Source organism: Oncorhynchus kisutch, linkage group LG11 (genome assembly GCF_002021735.2).
Source record: "Oncorhynchus kisutch isolate 150728-3 linkage group LG11, Okis_V2, whole genome shotgun sequence".
Lineage (NCBI taxonomy): Eukaryota > Metazoa > Chordata > Actinopteri > Salmoniformes > Salmonidae > Oncorhynchus > Oncorhynchus kisutch.
Window position 1 is genome coordinate 38657634 of NC_034184.2, and position 25077 is coordinate 38682710.

At 42.4% G+C, this 25077-nt stretch overlaps 1 protein-coding gene across 2 annotated transcripts in view; it reads left to right on the plus strand.

The window, feature by feature from the left end:
* Positions 1–25077, plus strand: part of LOC109899714 (ras and Rab interactor 2) — a 48140-nt gene that overhangs the window by 1050 nt on the left and 22013 nt on the right. The window contains exons 2-5 of one of the 2 annotated variants that reach the window (XM_020495181.2): positions 7529–7616; positions 17945–18045; positions 20830–21034; positions 23711–23822. In XM_020495181.2, coding sequence (XP_020350770.1) covers positions 7560–7616; positions 17945–18045; positions 20830–21034; positions 23711–23822 — 475 coding nt within the window. In that variant the 5' untranslated portion in view covers positions 7529–7559. Of the gene's footprint in view, positions 1–7528; positions 7617–10870; positions 11009–17944; positions 18046–20829; positions 21035–23710; positions 23823–25077 lie in introns of those variants that run through there. The other variant, XM_020495182.2, reaches the window with a different exon arrangement.

A 25077-nucleotide genomic window follows, 5' to 3' on the forward strand; every position in this document is an offset into this window, starting at 1 on the left:
TACCTAACCCCTAAAGCTAACATTATCCAGCTAGCTAATGCTTGCCACCTAGCTATAATTAAGCAATAAGCCACGAGGGGGTAAGGTTTATGGCCTATATTCCATGGCTAAGGGCTGTGCTTATGTGCAACGCAACATGGAGTGCCTGGACACAGCTCTTAGTCGTGGTATATTGGCCATATACCACACACCCGAGTTTCCTTATTGCTATTATAAACTGGTTACCAATGTAAAAATAAATGTTTTGTCATACCCGTGTTATATGGTCTGATATACTACAGCATTCATTTGTGGATGTCCGTCACCCATTTCGTATGTGTTATGGATTACAATTGGTATTATATGTTATGAATTTGCTAAACTTATGATATATTCCAAATTATAACTGGGTGGTTTGAGCCCTGAATGCTGATTCACTGACAGCATACCATACGAAATGTAACGGCATACTAAATGGAGCGTCTCCGATTTACATACAGAATAATACAAAATGCTCTGAGAACAGTTGAAAAGTGACATCACTGATTTACAATTTTGGACAGATAACTAGCAACTGTATTACATTTAGAGAGTAGGCCTAACCTAGCCGACCCTGGCTATAGCTTATTCAACACCTGTTGCCCGGTGTCTCACCTTCGATTGAGAAATACAATGTAGTGTGCGATGAGACTCTTCGGTCAGGGATGGTGATATTGTAAACGTAAGTTGAAACAGTAGCCTACTCCATGTGCTCACTTGTATTCTGTGCAATTCACTCTAGGGAGAAGGGACTCAATACTGTATGTTGCTATGAACCATGGCTGGATTGTTTATAGCCTACTGTACATTGGAATATTGAAGTAGGCCTACTGTAGTGGACCTTTATGATAAGATGTATGAAGACATAGTCCTAAGAAAGCTCTAACCAACTTTTACTTATCATAGAAATAGAATATAGATATTGTGTGTACTTGTCACAATTTACTCTCTAAATCGCCTCCAAGTGATTATCTGTGTTTTATTTCACAAAGTGAACTCAGAGTAAGCATGGAGAATACAAGGAGTTATACAGGTGCAAGCTCATTGTGACTCAGTACTGGGAGGTTTGCTTTCTGTTCAGCAGGTTGAGTCATAAGAGGAACTCACTGATAAGCCTTCAGTTGAGTGTTTGATCTAACAAGCGGTTCAATTTCTGCATTTCTTCTGTTCTAGTGTTCAACCATTTCAGTTTCTGATTTTAAAATTATTTTGAGTTGGTAGCTGTCACCCTGTAGATTTCCAAACTACATTCAAAACCTGTTTTCGTTATGTTACCACAATCATTTCAAACTTTTCCAGCAAAAGTTACCTTTTTTCTTAATTACATATACATACTAAGGTGCCAGTTTTCCAGTATGCTCTCAAATATGTTTAAGATTAGCTTTGGGGAAAAAGCAGACTGGTGTTACGTAGAACTTCAGTCACAGGTTAGAATTTGAAGAACTGTGCCAAGACTGGCAGTTCATTACTTAGCCAATAGTTTGTTTTCCCCTTCTCTCCTTTACAGACTAGCAGGTTCCCTGTGTTCAAAGCTTCCATGTACACTCAGCTGAATATTACCGTCCAAGGCAGGATTTCTCTCCATTACCATATTGTAATTGGCTGTAGTTTTCTTTTACCTGTCAGTTTCTTCCCCCAGAAGTCTGCTGTGGTTGCGTGCAGATCACCAATAGGGAAATGTTTGTTATCACTTCAGACTCTAACCACAGAATGCCTAGGAGATATACTACTGCAAAAAAAATCTCTTTATGGTAGACTTGGTCAGAAGTTGGAGTTTCACACTCGAATATAAAGTTAGGATTCGGCTCTGATTGAGAGGGAGAACACTTCGACCTCTGAGAATAGTAGCCATAAATGCTGTCATATAGAGTTTGGCATAAAGCCTATCATAACAAGCCATGACAACAGTACAGCCAATAAACCTATAGCCATTCACCTCACCCATCTGTCTGCTAGCCCCAACTAACTACTACTGTAGATGCAGTGTAAGAAATCTGTTACTGTCAGAGCAAGAAAACAAGTCCGTTCATAATTTGGTGGGGACAGATGAGCAGCTTTTGCGTTAACCTGCTTTTAGACCCCCTTCACTGCATTATTTTATCCAACCCTACTGAAATACAGCTGGAGATGCAGAGCTCTGCAGTTTGCAGTGTTGAGAGAAGTGCAGGGAGTTGGATGTGGAGTTGCGATTGTAGGGTGTTACGTGGTATGCTTTGATAGCTGGTACGGTCTTAGAAATTTAGAACAGGCAACCACTGTTTTAGGATAACTCCCTCTTGTCAATCTGTGTGTGTGTGTGATTCATGTGAGTCTTAGTGGCTGTGACCTCCTATGCAAGCAGGGACATACACTAATCCAAGTGGAAACAGGCTGAATGTGTCTTTTTGAGGGAGCCACATTTGGCCCCAAGTGTTGACACTCCAACACACAATAGTTATCCGGAATTCACCTATTGTTGCTTTATTTCAAGTTTTATTTATAGAGGACATCATATACAGGTAACTGCCAAAATAATGGAAACACTTGAGTAAATGAGGGATACAAAGTATATTGAAAGCAGGTTACTTTGGTGTTCTTGGGCACAGGGACTATGGTGGTCTTCTTGAAACATGTAGGTATTAGACTTGGTCAGGGAGAGGTTGAAAATGTTAGTGAAGACACTTGCCAGTTGGTCAGTGCATGCTCGGAGTACACATCCTGGTAATCCATCTCAATGTTGACATGTTCAAAGGTCTTACTCACATTGGCTACGGAGAGTGTGATCACACACTCATCCGGAACAGCTGGTGCTCTCATGCATGGTTAAATTTTGCTTGCCTCGACGTGAGTGGAGAAGGCAGTTAGCTCATCTGGTAGACTCACGTCAGTGTGTAGCTTGCGGCTGGGTTTCCCTTTGTGATCCGTTATAGTTTTCAAACCCTGCCACATCCGACGAGCGTCAGAGCCGGTGTAGTAGGATTCAATCTTAGTCCTCTATTGACACTTTGCCTGTTTGATGTTTTTTTGAGGGCATAGTGGGATTTCTTATAAGCGTCCGGATGTGTGTCCGCTCCTTGAAAGTGGCAGCTCTACGCTTTAGCTCAGTGCAGATGTTGCAGGTAATCCAAGGCTTCTGGTTGGGATATGTACGTACGGTCACTGTGGGGACCGTGTCGTCAATGCACTTACTGATGAAGCTGGTGACGGATGTGGTATACTCCTCAATTTCATCGGATGAATCCCAGAACGTATTCCATTCGGTGCTAGAAAAACAGTCTTGTTTGCTTATGGCGGTCTGAGAGCCTGCATCGGTATGTGGTGGTAAATGGGCAGCTATGAAAAATATAGATAAACTCCAGGTGAATAGTGTGGTCTACAGCTTTTCATGAGGTACTCTACCTCAGGCAAGCAAAACCTCAAGATTTCCTTAATATTAGATTGCGCACCAGCTGTTGTTGACAAATAGACACAGACCACCACCCCTCGTCTTACCGGAGGTTGCTGTTCTATCTTTCCAATGCATGCAAAAACCAGCAAATTGTGTATTATCCGTTTCCTCGTTCAGCCACGACTCGGTGAAACTTAAGATATTACAGTTTAATGTCCCATTGGTAGGATAGACTCCGATGGAGCTCATCCAATGATTGCACGTTTCCCAGTAGGACAGATGGTAAAGGTGGATTATCCACTCACCGACGAATTCTCACCAAGCACCCGGATCTGTGTCCCCTGTATCGGTGTCTCCTCTTCATGCCAATGATGGGGATTTGGTCCTGGGAGGAGATATACACTGCTCAAAAAAATAAAGGGAACACTAAAATAACACATCCTAGATCTGAATGAATGAACAATTCTTATTAAATACATTCTTCTTTACATAGTTGAATGTGCTGACAACAAAATCACACAAATTATCAATGGAAATCAAATTTATCAACCCATGAAGGTCTGGATTTGGAGTCACACTCAAAATTAAAGTGGAAAACCACACTACAGGCTGATCCAACTTTGATGTAATGTCCTTAAAACAAGTCTAAATGAGGCTCAGTAGTGTGTGTGGCCTCCATGTGCCTGTATGACCTCCCTACAACGCCTGGACATGCATCTGATGAGGTGGCAGATGGTCTCCTGAGGGATCTCCTCCCAGACCTGGACTAAAGCTTCCGCCAACTCCTGGACAGTCTGTGGTGCAACGTGGTGTTGGTGGATGGAGCGAGACATGATGTCCCAGATGTGCTCAATTGGATTCAGGTCTGGGGAACGGGTGGGCCAGTCCATAGCATCAATGCCTTCCTCTTGCAGGAACTGCTGACACACTCCAGCCACATGAGGTCTAGCATTGTCTTGCATTAGGAGGAACCCAGGGCCAACCACACCAGCATATGGTCTCACAAGGGGTCTGAGGATCTCATCTCGGTACCTAATGGCAGTCAGGCTACCTCTGGCGAGCACATGGAGGGCTGTGCGCCCCCGCCCCCAAAGAAATCAAATCAAATTGATTTATATAGCCCTTCGTACATCAGCTGATATCTCAAAGTGCTGTACAGAAACCCAGCCTAAAACCCCAAACAGCAAGCAATGCAGGTGTAGAAGCACGGTGGCTAGGAAAAACTCCCTAGAAAGGCCAATACCTAGGAAGAAACCTAGAGAGGAACCAGGCTATGTGGGGTGGCCAGTCCTCTTCTGGCTGTGCCGGGTGGAGATTATAACAGAACATGGCCAAGATGTTCAAATGTTCATAAATGACCAGCATGGTCGAATAATAATAAGGCAGAACAGTTGAAACTGGAGCAGCAGCACAGTCAGGTGGAAGTTGAAACTGGAGCAGCAGCATGGCCAGGTGGACTGGGGACAGCAAGGACCATGACCACCCCACACCATGACTGACCCACCGCCAAACCGGTCATGCTGGAGGATGTTGCAGGCAGCAGAACATTCTCCACGGCGTCTCCAGACTGTCACGTCTGTCACATGTGCTCAGTGTGAACCTGCTTTCATCTGTGAAGAGCACAGGGCGCCAGTGGCGAATTTGCCAATATTGGTGTTCTCTGGCAAATGGAAAACATCCTGCACGGTGTTGGGCTGTAAGCAAAACCCCAATTGTGGACGTCGGGCCCTCATACCACCCTCATGGAGTCTTTCTGACCGTTTGAGCAGACACATGCACATTTGTGGCCTGCTGGAGGTCATTTTGCAGGGCTCTGGCAGTGCTCCTCCTGCTCCTCCTTGCACAAAGGCGGAGGTAGCGGTCCTGCTGCTGGGTTGTTGCCCTCCTACGGCCTCCTCCACGTCTCCTGATGTACTGGCCTGTCTCCTGGTAGCGCCTCCATGCTCTGGACACTACTCTGACAGACACAGCAAACCTTCTTGCCACAGTTCGCATTGATGTGCCATCCTGGATGAGCTGCACTACCTGAGCCACTTGTGTGGGTTGTAGACTCCGTCTCATGCTACCACTAGAGTGAAAGCACCGCCAGCATTCAAAAGTGACCAAAACATCAGCCAGGAAGCAAAGAAACTGAGAAGTGGTCTGTGGTCCCCACCTGCAAAACCACTCCTTTATTGGGGTGTCTTGCTTATTGCCTGTAATTTCCACCTGTTGTCTATTCCATTTGCACAACAGCATGTGAAGTTTATTGTCAATCAGTGTTGCTTCCTAAGTGGACAGTTTGATTTCACAGAAGTGTGATTGACTTGGAGTTACATTGTGTTGTTTAAGTGTTCCCTTTATTTTTTTGAGCAGTGTACATCTTTCGCCTCCGATTCGTTAAAGAAAAATGATTTGTCCAGTCCAAGGTGAGTAATTCTGATGTCCAGAAACTCTTTTCGGTCATTAGACGTGGCAGAAACATTGTACAAAAACAAGTTACAAACAATGCAAAAGAACACACAGAATAGCACAATTGGTTAGGCTCCAGTAAAATGGCAGCCATTCCCTTCTGCGCCATTACTAAAAATGTTGCTGGGTTTTCCACTCTCAACAGTTGTCCCGTGTGTATCAAGAATGGTCCACCACCCATTGGAGTCAACATGGGCTAGCATCCCTGTGGAATGCTTTCAAGACATTTGTAGAGTCCATGTCCTAATGAATTGAGGCTGTTCTTAGGGCAAAAGTGGGTGCAACTCAATATTAGGTGTTCCTAATGCTTGGTATACTTAGTGTAGGTTCCTACGTTTGATGCCATCAACACTAGCAATCAATAATAAGTGCCATTTATTTTCCATTATTTGATTCACTTCTGAATTGACACCAACCCTGGCAGTGAATTGTGTTTTGCTATAACTAAGGTTATTTTTTCCTGACATTGTTACATAACCTAGAAAGACTTTCGGCCTGTTTTGTTTTTTTACTTCATTCTGGTCAGTTGGTCATTTATTTATACCCATGCAGGGCTTTGAGTCAGTGATGACATTTGTTACTGTAGAGTTTATTTTGCCTCAAATGTCAGCCGTTGGAGCTTTCCTGTTCACCTGGCCCTTTGCAGTGTGTGTTTGTACCGTATGTGTGTGACAAGATGGACGAACATGGGGATGTTTCAGGGCAGTAACAACATCAGAGACAGAAAAATTTAAGAATTGGGTCAAATCTCTCACTGGCTGTTGGGGCTTTTCAGGAAATGCCTTCAAATACCTTCAAACCAAACCTCCTCCACTTCCTCTTTCCCGTTCTCTCTCTCCTCTGGTATTTCCTGAGGAATGCACCAAAACATGGAAATATATTTTGTTTTTTTCAGGGGGGGGGGGGGGTTCTGTCCCAGATACTGGAGAGTCCATACAGCAGCATGCAATGATTGACAACAGGGGTCTGGTCACAGACCAGCATCTGCGCGAGAGTGTGGATGTGTGTGAGAAAGTCAGAGAATGTTTATACAGTCCTAGACATGGCTGTCAGATCAAAGCTAGTCTGGGTAGGGCCTGAGCTACAGGTGATTGTCCTGGTTTCCCCCCAAAAAAGTAAAACTACCCTTTCACCTTTTAACCCCAAACAGTAGCCACTAGCAGTTACAATTAAATAGGCAGGTCTGAGACTGAAGTAGTCTCCTACAGTTACAATATAGTACATCTATGTAGACTGAGGGACTGTAGTCCTTTCAGATAGACACAGTGATGATGATTCATTCTCATGCCTGCTCTCTCTGGGCTGGAGAGCTGGCATTTCATTTATAAGCATTGTGTATGTACAAAATATGCCCCAAAACATGCTTAGACCATGCACACACACGTTTTCTAGTGGTTGAGATCTTGCATTGCAAGAAGGCAAAAGTAGCCTAGTAGTAGCCTTATGCAAATGGTAAATATGATACCTCTTATTCATAACAAAAGAACAGGTAGGCCAAGCTAAATATAATAACAAGTTGCAATCATTTGCCATTAGTGAGAAGAACGAAAATGTATTTATCTTTGCATTCAAAAATAATAATTCTGGGATATATTGTGTTGACTTTGGCTTTACTGGAATATACTAACTACTAGACAGTACTGGAGTGTAGCCTACGGGACTGAGAATGACATTCTGTTTTCTCCCCCACAGAGACAGGCACGACAAAGGACAGGAGGATAGCATGTTCATCAGCTCACTCATTGAACGCAGCGAGGAGAAGAAAGGGAGCTTCTTCAAGGTATGCTGGGAGGGAGGGGGGAGTAAATGAGGGAGAAGATTAATTATGGGGGTCAGGCAGAAGAGGGAGATGGGGAGGAGCCTTCTTGAAACTGTCCTTGTGACTTTTGTTCTGTCGTTGTCAGTATGTCCATCTGTCTGTAACGACCTGTTCTAGTTTTGTCTGTTAAGTTAATCAACTGATACTTATTTGAGGAAGTTGGGGACTTTTTAATTTCAATAACCTAACTAACCCCATGTTCTTTCATTTTCGCATCTCAAAGTCCATGCAACAGATTTATGATATATACCCTCCATTATAGCTGTGGCTGAGCCCTCACTGTTTACCGTAATTAGTCCGAGTTGTGGGTTCGAGCCTCTATCTCTCTGTAATAACGACATCAACCACATTTAAGCTGTGAACTCAGTGAAGAGCCTCTTTCAATAGGTCTGTTGGGTGGTTATGTGCTGGGACCTGCTTAGCTAGTGAGCCTCTAGCTCACTAGCTAATTATAGACCTGCACACTCCACACTACCACCACACCACTTGTCAGTGTTTGTGAAGAGGGGTAGAATATCTACTGATTCCAGATCAACTCTTTATATATTCTACCTTTGAATGGGAGGGTAATAGGTTACTCTAATGAACTGTGTGTCCATAGAACACACCCTCAAAATTGAGACCAGTCAATTTCTCACACTTTGAAGCCATTCAATTCAGATAGTAAATTAAAGCTATGATGGGGTTATGCATTCAGTATGAGTTACTGTAAGGCTGATGTTTGATAGCAGGAAAGGGGGATGAGGGGATAACGAGAGGAAAGTAGAGGGGAGATGAAAATAGAGAGGAGGAAATGGGAATCGGAGCACTAGGTCCACTTCAGACTGAAATTCCAGAAATCTGTCTGACTTCAACCTGAGTCTTAACAATACAGTCATCAATCAGTTCCTGTTCATATGGTTTCAGACTAAGAGAAAGATGAAAGGCTATATACAGTACTTACCATATGTATTTGGACAGTGAAGCTAAATATACAGCTCTGGAAAAAATTGAGACCACTGTGAAATTATCAGTTTCTCTGGTTTTACTATTTATAGGTATGTGTTTGGGTAAAAAAAAAAAACTTCTTTTATAAACTACTGACATTTCTCACAAAATTCAAAATAAAAAATATTGTAATTTGGAGCATTTATTTGCAGAAATTTCATTTTTAAACGACACCATACTAATGTTTTCACTTAGGAAGAGTTCAGAAATCAATATTTTGGTGGAATAACCCTGATTTTCAATCACAGCTTTCATGATTCTTGGCATGCTCTCCACCAGTCTTTCACATTGATGTTGGATGACTTTATGCCACTCCTGGCGCAAACATTCAAGCAGCTGGGCTTTGTTTGATGGCTTGTGACCATCCATCTTCCTCTTGATCACATTCCAGAGGTTTTCAATGCGGTTCAGGTCTGGAGATGGCTATGACAGGGTCTTGATCTGGTGGTCCTCCATCCACACCTTGATTGACCTGGCTGTGTAGCATGGAGCATTGTCCCACTGGAAAAGCCAATCCTCAGAGTTGGGAAACATTGTCTGAGCAGAAGGAAGCAAGTTTTCTTCCAGGACACCCTTGTACGTGGCTTGATTCATGTGTCCTTCACAGACACATCTGCCCGATTCCAGCCTTAATGAAGCACCCCCAGATCATCACCGATCCTCCACCAAATTTCAGTGAGTGCGAGACAGTGGCTTGTAAGGCCTCGCCAGGTCTCGCACACACTGTGAAATTTGGTGGAGGATCGGTACTGTTATTGTGAAGTGGCAACGTCTAGGAGCAACAACCGATCAGCCGCAAAGTGGTAGGCCACACAAGCTCACAAAGGTGCGTAAACATAATCTGTCCTTGGTTGCAACACTCACTACCGAGTTCCAAACTGCCTCTGTAAGCAACGTCGCATAATAACTGTTTGTCGGGAGCTTCATGAAATGGGTTTCCATGGCGGAGCAGTCGCACACAAGCCTAAGATCACCATGCACAATTACAAGCCTCGGCTGGAGTGGTGTAAAGCTTGCCGCCATTGAACTCTGGCTTGATGAACAGTAGGCCTGATTACCAACAATGCTGAAACAGCCTACAGGGAGGAGGTTTGGGCCCTGGGAGTGGTGCCAGGAAAATAACCTCACTCAACGTCAACAAAACAAAGGAGCTGATCGTTGACTTCAGAGGGAGCACGTCCCATCCACATCGACGGGACCGCAGTGGAGGTGTGAAGCTTTAAAACCCTGTCGGGCTGTATCATCGCCTGGTACAGCAACTTCAATGCCCGCAACCCCAGGGCTCTCCAGAGGGTGGTGTGGTCTGCCCAAACCATCACCGGTGGCAAACTACCTGCCCTCCAGTATACCTACTTCACCTGATATCACAGGAAGGCCAAAAAGATCAAGGACATCCATGACAACCATGAGCATCAACCAATGAGCACCACCAACACAGTAAATGGAAACATTTATTAAAAGGAATCTCCCTCTGGTGGTGATTGGCTGAATGTGCAATCCTACAGGAGGGCTGTGATTGGTTAATGATCTATAATGTACATTTCTATGTATTAAAATGTAGAATTTCTACAAAAGTAGCAGAGAGCCCACTGGAAATGTTATATTGTTCCAATTAGGGGTGTGAATGTTAAATGTTAAAACGTTTAAACATTCAATTGTTTAAACCAAGTTGGGATCCTTAACGTTAAGAAACATCCCTCATAACTCATTGGGGTGCCAGAGTGATGATCTTCTTAAGGCCACAACCCCCCGCACATGTTCGATTCTACCGCCTGTGTGCATACGAATCCCGGCACATACCGGCCCTACTTTGTTTATCCCTTCTCTCGGTCTCCCTTTCATTTCACACAGTATCCGTCATTGGAAAAACAATGACATACTGATGGAGAATGCAAGTTCACAAGTTTTACTGATCTCTTATGGGGCATTTGTTGCCAACATGGAGGCTAGTTGCAGAACTCCTGGTAAATGTGTCATACTGACTGTCTTCCTGTATAACTGCTGCCTATAGTGCAGGAGGAAAGGAATTTGCTGTGCTCTTGGAAACTCTTAGAATTGTGGTTTTCACGATGTTCTTTAAATAGTTTAAATCCCTCTACCCTGCGTTATAACAGCTGAACCTAGTTGCATAACATCTATTCTGAAACTGGTTTGGAACAAGTGACACTAGTGCTTGTGAGTGTGTCCATGCGCATTCGTGAATATGTAATTGAGCAATCGCATCACTTGATTTTCAGGAAGACGTTTATCGTCTCACATGAAATGAAAAAACCCAGAGGTGACTGCTGGCAAACTGGGGTCTTATTTCTTTACTAATGATGTTAGACTTTTGCTTATTTTACCTATTCTTTTTTTACACTTTCAAGGTAAGCAGAGATTTACACTGTACTGATTATAGTGAACTATTGTAAGTCATTCACTAGAATAGCTGATGTACAGTAGTTTATGCATGGAGAATGTGGTTATTTTGCAGTCCCTTTTGGATTCTAGGGTTAAAGCTACATCGTCAGTTTGCTTTTCTGGCTGTGTCTTGGCAGTGAACTGGAGAGGGACAGGCAGACCCACTGCTGTGTGTGTTTTCATTGCCTGTGTTCGTGAGAGCTTGCATGTGTGTGGTTTGCTGACTGGGGTTCAGTTAGGGTTAGACTATAACAACCCTGTGAGTAGTTGTGAAAATGAAAAGGCACTGTAGGAGCATTTACTCAGTGGTGCTAGGATGGGCTCTGGTTGTGAGTCCAGTCAGATTTTTACAGTGGTGTGAAATCCGCTCGGTTCATTATGTTCATGTTTGAAACAGTGACCTCTTCTGGAGATGTTTTTATTTAACGAGGCAAGTCGGTTAAGAACAAGTTCTTATTTACAATGACTGCCTACACCGGCCCAACCCAGACGATGCTGCGCCAACTGTGTGCCGCCCTATGGGATACCCAGTCACGGCCAGTTGTGATACAGCCTGGATTCAAACCAAGCTGTCTGTGGTGACACCTCAAGCACTGAGATGCAGAGCCTTAGACTGCTGCGCCACTCAAGATTACTGGTTTGGTCTTTGTTTTGCATGGCTGTTTATTTCTCCTAGTTAACTTTAGTATCAGCGTTAGATGTTATGTGAGTCTGGCTTCTCATCTGGTTTGTTGTTTAGTGGCCATTTTGTCTTGCTTTTCTTTTCTCTGTTTCTCTTTCCTTGTAGCCTTGGTCAGTCAGTAAAGGGGAAGTGGCTCTTCTGTGAAATAATTTTATGGTTAAAATATGGCAATATGCCTGTACGTTGACTAACAACCTAAATTCCATTGCTGGTTGTGTGTTAACTTGTCCTGATTGGATATTTCTACTACAGTGACAGAAAAGGATGCAGTTAAATGGTTATACAGGGTCAATTGATGAAATGGAACAGTGAAACATGTGGTTTGCATATTTTTGTTTGTTTGATACTCTACAATTTATTCAATTCCAGCCTTTTACAATGACCCCTTACTCCTATAGCTGTTCTCACCAGCCTCCTCTGACACACACTGGGAGGCGACTAGGGCTGACCCCATTTAGTCGACTGGTCGATATACATTGCCTTCAGAAAGTATTCACACCCCTTGACTTTCTCCACATTTTTTTTTTTACCAAGTGGAATGAAAATGGATTTCATCGTAATATTTTGTCAATGCTCTACACAAAATACTCTTTCAAAGTGGAAAAAAAAATCGACATTTGTAAAAACATTTGTAAAAATAATTTAAAAGCACACAGAAATATATTAATTTAGATATGTTTTCAATTACAGCTTAGTCTTTCAGGATAAGTCACTAAGAGATTTGCACACCTGGTTTGTACAATATTTGCACTTTATTTTTTTATTCTTCAAGCTCAGGCAAGTTGGTTGTTGATGAATGCTAGGTAGCAATTTTGAAGTCTTGTCATAGATTTCCAAGCAGATTTAAGTCAAAACTATAACTAGGCCACTCAGGAATATTCAATGTCATCTGGTAAGCAACTCCAGTGTATATTTGTTTTAGGTTATTGTCCCATCACATAACCACCCAACAGACCTATTGAAAGAGGCTCTTCACTGAGTTCACAGCTTAAATGTGGTTGATGTCGTTATTACAGAGAGATAGAGGCTCGAACCCACAGATGAATTTGTCACCAAGTATATGTTGGAAAGCAGACTGAACCAAGTTTTCCTCTCCGATTTTGCCTGTGCTTTGCTCTTCTGCTTTTTCTGCTTTTTTTCCTAGACTAGGGAGTTCTTGCTGATGACAAGCGTAACATGATGTAGCCACCACCATGCTTGTAAATATGAAGTGGTACTCAGTGACGTGTTGGATTTGCTCCAAACATAAAGCTTTGTATTCAAGACACAAAGTAGATTTTTGCAGTTTTACTTTAGTGCCTTATTCCAAACAACATGTTTTGGAATATTTGTATTCTGAACAGGCTTCCTTTTCACTCTGTCATTTAGGTTAGTATTGCGGAGTAACTACAATGTTGTTGATCCATCCACAGTTTTCCCCTATCACAGTCATTAAACTCTGTAACTGTTTTAATGTCACCATTGACCTCATGGTGAAATCCCTGAGCGGTTTTCTTCCTCTCCAGCAACTCCAGCCTGTATCTTTGTAGTGACTGGGTGTATTGATACACCATCCAAATTGTAATTAATAACTTCACCATGCTCAAAGGGATATTCAATTTCTACTTACATTTTTTAAATTTTTTTAACCCATCTACCAATAGGTGCCCTTCTTTGCGAGGCATTTGGAAAATATCCCTGGTCTTTGGTTGAATCTGTTTTGAAATTCAATGCTGGACTGAGACTTTACAGATAATTGTATGTGGGGTACAGATATATGGTAGTCATTAAAACATTTTGGTGAAACACTATTGCACACTGAGTCATGCAACCTATTATGTGATTTGTTTAGCAAATATATTATTCTGAACTTATTTAGGTTTGTCATAACAAAGGGGTTGAATACTTAAGACACTTCACCTTTTCATATTTTCTTAATTTGTAAACATAATTCCACGTTGACATGGGGTATTGTGTGTAGGCCAGTGTCACAAAATGTAATCCAAATAAAAATGTATGCTCTAACAACACAAGATGTGGAAGAAGTCAAGGGGTGTGAATACTGTCTGAAGGCCCTGTATCTACAGCAATAAGACAGATCCTGCTTCTGTTGCCTGTTTGAGTGTTTGTTTAATAGCCTGCTGATTCACTGTGCTCCAAGTCTCATGCAACCGCAACATGTCGGATAAAGCAGTTCCACAACTGCTTTTTAAAATCTTTGCTATGCTGTAATAAAGGCTCTTTCAACAAATGTACTATCAACCATAATTTCATGTGTCTATCTGAATAATTAATGCTATAGGTTTGACATTTGTGAAAATGAACCATACATCAACATCACCATATTTTGCCTTACAATATTAATTGGACTAAAATGGATCACATAAGCTATACTAACCATTTTCTCAGCTCACTTTCATTGGAATTTTCAATTACTTTTCATGCTTAGCCGTACCAGCTGTCCTTGTCATGTCTTGATAAAATAACTGTCTTTATTCTCGTCACAAACGACATACACAAAATGAGTATCACATTTCCAACGGCTTGACATAAGGTAATTGACCCCCAGAATGATAGATTTTTTTAACCACTAACCTGTTGATTTTAAAAGCTTATGTGAGAAGCTGCTCTGTCAAGTAAATTGATTAAGGCATAAATCTAATGTCAATTTTCAAACATTCAGTTACGTTGCTATTCTGTTAACATTATAATATGAACTAGAGACAATGGCCTGTGCTCAAATGTTTATTTTATTCCAGGTCATCAGAGTTTGGTTGTAAGATTCGGGTACAAATTCTAGTCAGACTCTGAAGAAAGTTCCAGCTAGATGTATTAAATCACACTGGGTCAAACAGCTGCAAAGACAAAGTATGATTATACACGCACATATATTTATAACCTCCGTTTGTACCCTCCCCCAAGACAATACCTCCCCCTCCAGAGTCCAGGCTGTACAATGCATCTCTGTGGCTAGGCAGGTGGTGTTATCATCCCAGCCCAAGTACGGAACCTTTGATACTCCTCCACACATCTCCTGGTCTACTTATCAGTCAGGAGAAGCTTTGAGACTAGGGAGTATACATTCTTCAGCCTGACTAAGTCCGTTGTTAATTATCCGGACTCATACACAGAGGTATTTGAGAATAAGCCACCCATTCGTACTCAAGTGTACATAATGATGCAAAACCTATTGAGAGAATATGATATAAAAACAGTGAAGCTATAAGACTGTGTCATAGGGCAGTAGTTTACAATCTATTAGCTGTAACACATGCCTCCCATCTCTCCCTTAAGAAAACATTGTGTGTCTGCAACAGTTCCCCTTTGTTTTGTAATTATAAATATGCTCTAGTCAATTTGTTTCCAGCATCAGTTTACATTGTTACTTTCGTCCCACCCACCTGGCCTGTAACGTCTGCCAGACTAACACCCAAGACTAGCTAGCATGATACTTGAAACATATGTCATTTTAGTTACCAGATGGGTTAAGGAAATGACATATTTGAAACCTTAAACAACTAAACACAACTCTACAACTGAAAAACACTTCCGGGTCAATTTTTTACATATTTTTTTACTTACATCGCTCAAAGCCACTTTTTGTTTAACTTTGCGAAACAACATTGTCAATCTGGGCAGTTATTTTGCAGGGAGGTCGTCCTCAACTCTGAAGCAGCCAAGAATAACTAAGTACTTCCGCGTCATGAATCCTTCAGAGTAAGCATTCCCGTCCTTTATACTTAGTAAATTAATAATTAGGGCAAAAAATGAATTCTTGTTATGCAAATAATATTTAGGTATTTCTCTAAGAGATTGATTGTATTTTTTTTATTTTACCTTTATTTAACTAGGCAAGACAGTTAAGAACAAATTCTTATTTTCAATGACGGCCTAGGAACAGTGGGTTAACTGCCTGTTCAGGGGCAGAACGACAGATTTGTACCTTGTCAGCTCGGGGATTTGAACTTTCAACCTTCCGGTTACTAGTCCAACGCTCTAACCACTAGGCTACCCTGCCGCCCCTTCTAAATACTATATAGTCAACAATGTTTTATGTATGTACACAATTTTCCGTATATTGTGTCCAGATCCAGCTCCAGGATAAAGTGACTAAGGAGGCAGTTGAAATCAGCGAGGGGGCACATTTTTTTGGGGGGGGGTTCTTGCATTGGAATTATATTTAATTCTGCTTATATAATCACGCTATACAACAAACAAAGCTTAAATGCAGAGACTCTGATCTTTGAGTCCTTATGAAATCTATAGCCCATCTCTGCTGCACTGTCAGCACAATTGACAGCGCACTACAGCAAGGCCACTTTGGTCATGAAAATAGGCTACAAGGGTAATACACCTATTACAAACTGCCTATGTGAATGCAGCCGTACACAGCTGTCTTACCAAAATAATGTAAACTAAATGCTGAAAGTAGTAGCCTAGTTATTCATGCTTGCAACAACAACAAAAATCAATAGCAATTTTGGTTTAGAATACCGACACATGCGAACAAATTAATTTGAACAAAACAGCGGTACCAAGTAGGCATAGTAAACACAATATCAGATCGATAAAGGCATGACAATCTATATTTACGCTAGTTATATTAACAGTAAACAAAAGGTGACTGGAGATAGCAGCTCACTGTAGTAGGCTGTCTTGCCAAATAACTAGGCAGAGTTTTCTGCTGCCTCCTTGATGCTCTGTGGAACTTCCTGAATAATCAATAATTCCATTCTCCCTAGAAACTTGTAAGATCCCCCTCAAATGCCAGTTGTATTAGTGGAGCTTTCCTCTGGTAACATCCTCTTTTGGTGCTGACTGAACACATTTATCAAAGGTGGAAAATGAATTGACATGTAGCTGTGGACATCCCAAAGGTCAGTCCATGTTTCAGTGCAGTAAGCATGGTCGGCATAGTGGAGAGGGTCCAGGTGTCCTCATTGGAGGCAGAGTGGATGATTTCAGTCTGCAAAAACTGGCGAGCGACACTAAACTCAGCTTCCACCAAATCGGTTCTGCTTCGATCCAGCCAGCAGTGATTAATTGTTTTAACTGACTTGCCTAGTCAAATAAACAGGTAAGAACAAATTCTTATTTACAATGACTGCCTACCCGGGCCTAACCCGGACGACGCTGGGCCAATTGTGCTCTGCCCTGTTGGACTCCCAATCAGGGACTGTTGTGATACAGCCTGGAATCGAACCAGGGTCTGTAGTGACGCCTCTAGCACTGATATGCAGTGCCTTACACCGCTGCGCCACTCGGGAGCCCTAAACATTTTTCCACATATAGAAAGTCATGGCTCTCTCCTATTTTCACATCCATTAGGATCCTTGGTCACGTCTACCTTGAATGTGTACCAAGATTCCGATATCTTTAACTCTTTCTTCAGTGACAGTCTCACTCGTGAGCCCTATGATTTCATTTTGAATATCGTGTGACGTGTTTGTGGGGTATGGTGCTAAACACATTGGCAAGTTCCTTGTCTTTTCAAAGAGTATATTCCATCAAAGAGTATATTCCACAACAACAAAAAATCCACTGCGCCTCTTGACTCTGTTACTTCCAATGTCCCCCTCAGTGGTTACTGGTTTGAGACTAGGAACTCGATAATGTCCTCAATCACCGAAAAATAAATGTGATTTCTTGCCAGATGCCCATAATTATATATCGACTAAAACTGAGGGGCCTAAACCCACTTTAGCCCCCTCGTGTGGACTGGTACAATTTGTGTTGCAGTAAAATCTACTGCAGAATGGCCCATTCTACTCAGGAGCACTTCTAGTTTCCAAATCCAGAGTTTTCACTGAGGGTCACATAGTGTGGCCAATCTGCTTAAATCCAACTGTTTCTTTCATATTGGACATGCATATTGCACTGTACACAATTTCCTGTACGTTCTGTCGCAGTAAAAGGAGGCTCCATTCTACTCAGGAGCACTTCTTGTTTCTAAATCAATTGCTGTCGGGCTCCCTCTTCGGTTATTTGTGTCTTAATTATTTAATCAAACGGTGCACTTAAAGCATCAGACAACTCCATCAACAATTATACTTTTTTTTGGGGGGGGGGGGGTTGTGGACAGCTCTAGAGGTGACAATTTCCCCAACTCCTGAGTCTGCAGGAATGAGTGCAAAGTTGTCTCACACAAAAATACATTCACTATACACACACATTCTCAACTTGTTTGCCTCGTACGCCCTCTATCCCTCGTCACTAATCGACTTGTCTTTCTGTGCTATAGCTGATTGACTCGTTTGTCTGGGAGATTGGGACTCTGAAGAAGGAGATGGTGCAAAAGGCTGAGCAAGCAGAGGGAGATCCAGAGCCTGTAATACTACAGGGGTAAGTGTTAACCTACAGACAAACTGACTAACAAAATTGTTCTTTCTGTCCATCCATTTACTCTAGTAGTGGAGTGTAAATAACAACAGATGTTGAATTCATTGTTTCGCCTGGTTCACCAACTACTTCGCTGATAGAGTTCAGTGTGTCAAATCGGAGGGCCTGTTGTCCGGGACTCTGGCAGTCTCTATGGGGGTGCCACAGGTTCAATTCTTGGCCGACTCTCTTCTCGGTATACATCAATGATGTCGCTCTTGCTGCTGGTGAGTCTCTGATCCACCTCTACGCAGACGACACCATTTTGTATACTTCTGACCCTTCTTTGGACACTGTGTTAACAACCCTCCAGACGAGCTTCAATGCCATACAACTCTCCTTCCGTGGCCTCCAACTGCTCTTAAATACAAGTAAAACTAAATGCATGCTTTTCAACCGATCGCTGCCTGCACCTGCCCGCCCGTCCAGCATCACTACTCTGGACGGTTCTGACTTAGAATATGTGGACGACTACAAATACCTAGGTGTCTGGTTAGACTGTAAACTCTCCTTCCAGACTTACATTAAGCATCTCCAATCCAAAATTCAATCTAGAATCGGCTTCCTATTCCGCAACAAAGCATCCTTCACTCATGCTGCCAAACATACCCTCGTAAAACTGACCATCCTACCGATCCTCGACTTCGGCGATGTCATTTACAAAATAGCCTTCAATACCCTACTCAATAAATTGGATGCAGTCTATCACAGTGCCATCTGTTTTGTCACCAAGCCCCATATACAACCCACTGCGACCTGTACGCTCTCGTTGGCTGGCCCTCGCTTCATACTCATCGCCAAACCCAATGGCTCCAGGTCATCTACAAGACCCTGCTAGGTAAAGTCCCCCCTTATCTCAGCTCACTGGTCACTATAGCAGCACCCACCTGTAGCACGCGCTCCAGCAGGTATATCTCTCTGGTCACCCCCAAAACCAATTCCTCCTTTGGCCGCCTCTCCTTCCAGTTCTCTGCTGCAAATGATTGGAACGAACTACAAAAATCTCTGAAACTGGAAACACATCTCCCTCACTAGCTTTAAGCACCAGCTGTCAGAGCAGCTCACAGATTACTGCACCTGTACATAGCCCATCTATAATTTAGCCCAAACAACTACCTCTTCCCCTACTGTATTTATTTATTTATTTTGCTCCTTTGCACCCATTATTTCTATTTCTACTTTGCACATTCTTCCACTGCAAATCTACCATTCCAGTGTTTTACTTGCTATATTGTATTTACTTTGCCACCATGGCCTTTTTTTTGCCTTTAACTCTCTTATCTCAGCTCATTTGCTCACATCGTATATAGACTTGTTTCTACTGTATTATTGACTGTATGTTTGTTTTACTCTATGTGTAACTCTGTCGTTGTATGTGTCAACTGCTTTGCTTTATGTTGGCCAGGCCGCAATTGTAAATGAGAACTTGTTCTCAACTTGCCTACCTGGTTAAATAAAGGTGAAATAATAATAAAAAATTGTTACTGGCTGTTTGATAAGCATGATTTGAGGATCATGATGATAACGATGATGAGTGCCAGTGAGTAAAGTTGATTGGTGTTCTGTAGTTCCCTGTCTCCACCAGCAAGTGGGGATAGTGTGCTCTGGTCATTCTGGTAGCTGAGTTTCATGATGTCTTTGTGTTGACGAGATGTCAGAGGGAAAGGTGGATAGAGTATCAGTGATTTCCAAAGTGAACACCAAGCATGTTTGTGTAGATTAAATTATAGGCTACAAAAAAAATGATTTTCAGATTACCTGACATTAGGTACATAATGACATGTAGATTACACTGGGTGTACAAAACATTAGGAACACCTTCCTAATATGGAGTTGCACCTGCTTTTGCCCTCAGAACAGCCTCAATTTGTCGGGGCATGGACTCTACAAGGTGTTGAAACCGTTCCACAGAGATGCTGGTCCGTGTTGACTCCAATGCATCCCACCATTGTCAAGTTGGCTGGATGTCCTTTGGGTGGTGGACCATTCTTGATACACACAGGAAACTGTTGAGCATTCAAAACCCAGCAGGGTTGCAGTTCTTGACACACTCAAACCAGTGCACCTGGCACTTACTACCATATTTTGTTCAAAGGCACATAAATATTTTGTCTTGACCATTCACCCTCTCTCTGAATTGCACACATACACAATCCATATCTTAATTGTTTCAAGGCTTAAACATCCTTATTTAACCAGTTTCCTTCTACACCACGTGTCAAACACAAGGCCCACAGGGCAATGATACATTTCTATCCAGCCTGTGCGATGATTTGGGTTGTCAATTCATTTTGGCCCGCTTACATACCACCCGTAATGCGGTGCTCTGCAAGCACTATCAGTGGCGTTAGCGGGTCTGTTCTGCCCTGATAGGATGTTAAAGCAGTTTCCGTGGAATTGAAAAAGCACCTATTTCTGAAGAAGTATGAATGGTGAAGGATAAAGGTGGGTGTGCTTGCGTTGAATCATTTCATTGGGTACATGTTTTACACTGCAATACTGAACCTCCTGGGCTATTATGCTATTCTCGGTTTTGAAATCCATTTATAACTGATTCAACTCAATAATACTTTTTGGTTCTCATGCTGATCTATTACGTTCTTGTTTTTATTATGTGTTTGTGTGCACTTGTGTTTGCATAGTTTTTTGTGTGTGCATGCATGTGTCTGTACATTAGATATCACTACTAGTAAACAAATAGAGGATATAAATTGTATATTTCTAATTTGGTCTTTCTCCCCCTCTCAGGCTAGATGGGCAGGTGGGAGGTCTGTTCCTACCTCCCTGTGTTGGTGTGCGGGCAGGGCTTGCTGGAGTTAGGGATTCAGGCTACGACTCTTTGCATAGAAGGATGAGTGTGCTGGACAGGCTGGTGCAAACGCATGCTGTGTGGCTGCAGCTGGGACTGAGCCGGGCAGAAGCCACACGCAAACTGCAATCACAGCCCACTGGGGTGAGACCAGATGCACTCACCTAGTCACAGGACCAAATTCATGTTCTACTAAGCTAACATATGGAATTGTTTTAAGGTCATACCATGGATCATTTAGCCATTTGATTTAGAATTTTAGGACCCCTGTAGGCATCATAAAAGGCCACATTTGATATTTTTATTTGCCCTTCACTACTATAGCCCATAGACATGTGTTGAATAACACATTAATACATGTAAAAAATGAATCAAGGTTTTGAAGTGTCTGTCCTATATCGAGGAGATATAAGAAAGCTCAGGAAATAATGTCGTTGTTTTTGGACACGTTTAACAATACATTTTTTGGACACACAACTACGTTCATACTTCCATAAAATGTTTTAACCATTACTGTGTTGCCTTCAGACGAGTACCGTGACAGTTGTGGGGGTCGTAGAGCAAAACGGTAAAACCATCATGTTCGTGAGTCTCCCCTTTTCCATAGTGGTCATATTATTTTAGGCCAAACCATTCGGACGCTACAGACCGATTTTTCAGGATATCTCCTGGTCTGACAAACAGCGCTGTAGCTCTGCCACTTTCAACCTCAGATGCGGAAGACACACACACAGGCGGAAGACACACAGGCGGAAGACACACACACACACAGGCGGAAGACACACAGGCGGAAGACACACAGGCGGAAGACACACAGGCGGAAGACACACAGGCGGAAGACACACAGGCGGAAGACACACAGGCGGAAGACACACAGGCGGAAGACACACAGGCGGAAGACACACAGGCGGAAGACACACAGGCGGAAGACACACAGGCGGAAGACACACAGGCGGAAGACACACAGGCGGAAGACACACAGGCGGAAGACACACAGGCGGAAGACACACAGGCGGAAGACACACACACACACACACACAGGCGGAAGACACACACACACACACACACAGGCGGAAGACACACACACACACACACACAGGCGGAAGACACACACACACACACACACAGGCGGAAGACACACACACACACACACACAGGCGGAAGACACACACACACACAGGCGGAAGACACACACACACACACAGGCGGAAGACACACACACACACACAGGCGGAAGACACACACAGGCGGATGCAGTGAATTGAGACGTGTCCCATGCAATAAAAAAAACATCTAACTTAAACTAAAGGATTTTGATGGGGATTTTTTTATGTTAATTCGATTGACGAGTAGGTGTCAAGACTCTTAAAGAGATTATAGTGGTATTGTTTACATGCAAGCCTCAGCAAGCACCCATAAGATACTGGACACTATCACTGGCGCTTAATTAATAACAAAGGAAAGACCACTCACCCATATTTCCTATAATTCTACACATTTTGTCATGTCTTATGTGTGTTCATGTGATATTTGAGTGACTCAAACGTTACAACAAAATCAATGGGCTAAAAAATGATAGCTGACATGGTATAGTTGATCTGGACATTTCTAAAAAGTTATAAATACCTCTCAAAGGTCTGCAATGACTGACATGACAAGAGGAAAACTGCTGATGCACTACCCAATTTCGAAATTGCACCTTGAGCAACTTTCAGGAGTAAGTTGAACGCCTGACTGAGTTCCTTAAGGTACCCCCAGCCGAACCCTTGCGTACACCAGAACCACTGAGTGAGAACCACCTTTGGTTACTGGCTCAGCGCTCTAACCACTAGGCTACCTGACGTCCCCTAGATGAAGAAAAGTAGACCGGTTAAAGAAGGATTTTCAAACCGAGAGACAAATGAATTGTGTATGTGAGCCATTCAAAGGGTGAGTGGGTAAGACAAAATATTTAAGTGCTTTTGAATGGGGTATGGTAGTTGGTGCCAGTGCACCGGTTTGAGTGTGCCAAGAACTGCAACGCTGCTGGGTTTTTCACACTCAACAGTTCCCCGTCTGTAACAAGAATGGTCCACCACCAAAAGGACATCCAGCCAACTTGACACAACTGTGGGAAGCATTGGAGTTAACATGGGCCAGCATCACTGTGGAATGCTTTCCACACCTTGTAGAGTCCATGCCCTGACAAATTGAGGTTGCTCTGAGGGCAAAAGAGGGTTCCACCCAATATTAAGGTGTTCCTAATGTTTTGTACACTCAGTGTATATGACATGGTGAAATGTCCCTCTTCCTATGAGAAGGCTGACTCACTGGTACATCTTTGTGTGCAAAGCAGTGCTTGGAGTATTTCCTACTTATCTGTGATCCTAACAAAGTAGCAGTTGTTTGTGATGACCATCTTTCACAGTACCTAAGGCCAGGATGAAATTGGAAAAATAAATGTTCCTATAATTCTCCTTTTGTCTAAATACTTTAAAACTGGAGGAGAGGGTATCGCTTGCTGAGTTTAAAGCTCAGATAGAGGAAAATGACTATCGTGATTGTTTTTAATGTATTGTGCTAATGTGTTGCATGTACACACTGACTACTTCCTTGCCAGGTCCCCCTCAGAGGTTTCTAACCTCAAGGGTTTCTTTTTCTGTTTAAATAAAAATGAAACTCCTATTCATGCAACAACATCACAATACACAGACACCCTTACATTCTCACACAATGGAGGACTAAATGAGACACATACTTCAGAAGTGTCTGTGATTTTTCCATTTCAACGTTTTTATTGATGTCTGTGTTTCTCAATGGGCTTTTTCCCCCTGGCTGCAGACATTTCTGGTGAGAAAGTCGACTACCCTGCAGAGGAAGGTGATCTCTCTGCGGATGCACCAGGACTCTGAGACACCCATCAAAGATTTCCCTGTGAAGGAGTGTCAATACAGTAAGCACATGGCCTATCAATTCCTATCTATTAGGGATCTTTATCATCCAAATGTATCCCCCATAGACCTGTTATTATAAGCTTCTCAATACAACATTTATTTTTCCTCTGATTATTTGAAAATTCTATTTTAATCTATATCCCTTTTGCTCTAATTTCCCCTCGTGTTTTCCCCCCATTCTAAATCAACACCAGTGTTGACGTGCTTCTGTCACGGTACAGTATGTGGTGTTTCTCTACCTGGGCCTCAACATTATTCTCTTCTCTCTCTACTCAGAGGTCGATGCAGAGAGCACTGGGTGTTTCCCCAAGCCTATTTCCCAATACTTACCTAGTGAACGTATTTATGTGTTATGCAGTTAAGTCACACAAAGATTCACTTCTTAAACCAGGCTTTATATTGCTGCCTCTCTTTTGATGTTCTTGGGTTGAATATAACAATCTGACTAAACTATTTGTTGGGTGTGTTGTCCCAGAAAATGGCTGACCAGGTATTTTGTATGGTTTCTTAATGTGATGTAGCCTGGTACGTGTTGCAGCTTGCTCTCCGATTCTATGTAAACGGTTGTACTAGGCGTCGACAAATGCCTGGAAAACACACTCATATCTCCTGCAAAAAGCCTCACTGAACAAGGCAGCTAACTGGGCATTGTTTAGCCATGGAACAATAATGTTGGAGAGTAGTGACATTGTCCAAATGTATGCTGAACAAAAATATAAACGCAACATGTAAAGTGGTGGTTTCATGAGCTGAAATAAAAAAAATCCTGGAAATTTTCCATACGCACAAAAAGCTTATTTCTCTCACCATTTTGTGAACACATTTGTTTATTCCTGTTATTGAACATTTTTTTCTTTGCCAAGATAATCCATCCACCTGACAGGTGTGGCATATCAAGAAGCTGATTAAAAGGCATGAGGGAGCGTGCAATTGGCCTGCTGATTGCAAGAATGTCCACCAGAGTTGTTGCCAGATAATTGATTGTTCATTTCTCTATCAAAAGCTGCCTCCAATGTTGTTTTTAGATAATTTGGCAGTACATCCAACCGGCGGGATCGTCTTGTGACATCCATTGATTAAGGCATCATTTATTTATTTCAATTGACTGATTTCCTTATATGAACTGTAACTCATTAAAAGCTTTGAAATTGTTCCATGTTGTGTTTATATTTTTGTTCAGTATAGATTCTGATCATAAGTTGGTTTATTTCTTTCCTGCTAACTTGAGTACTGTTTGATGCAGCAAGAGTCAAA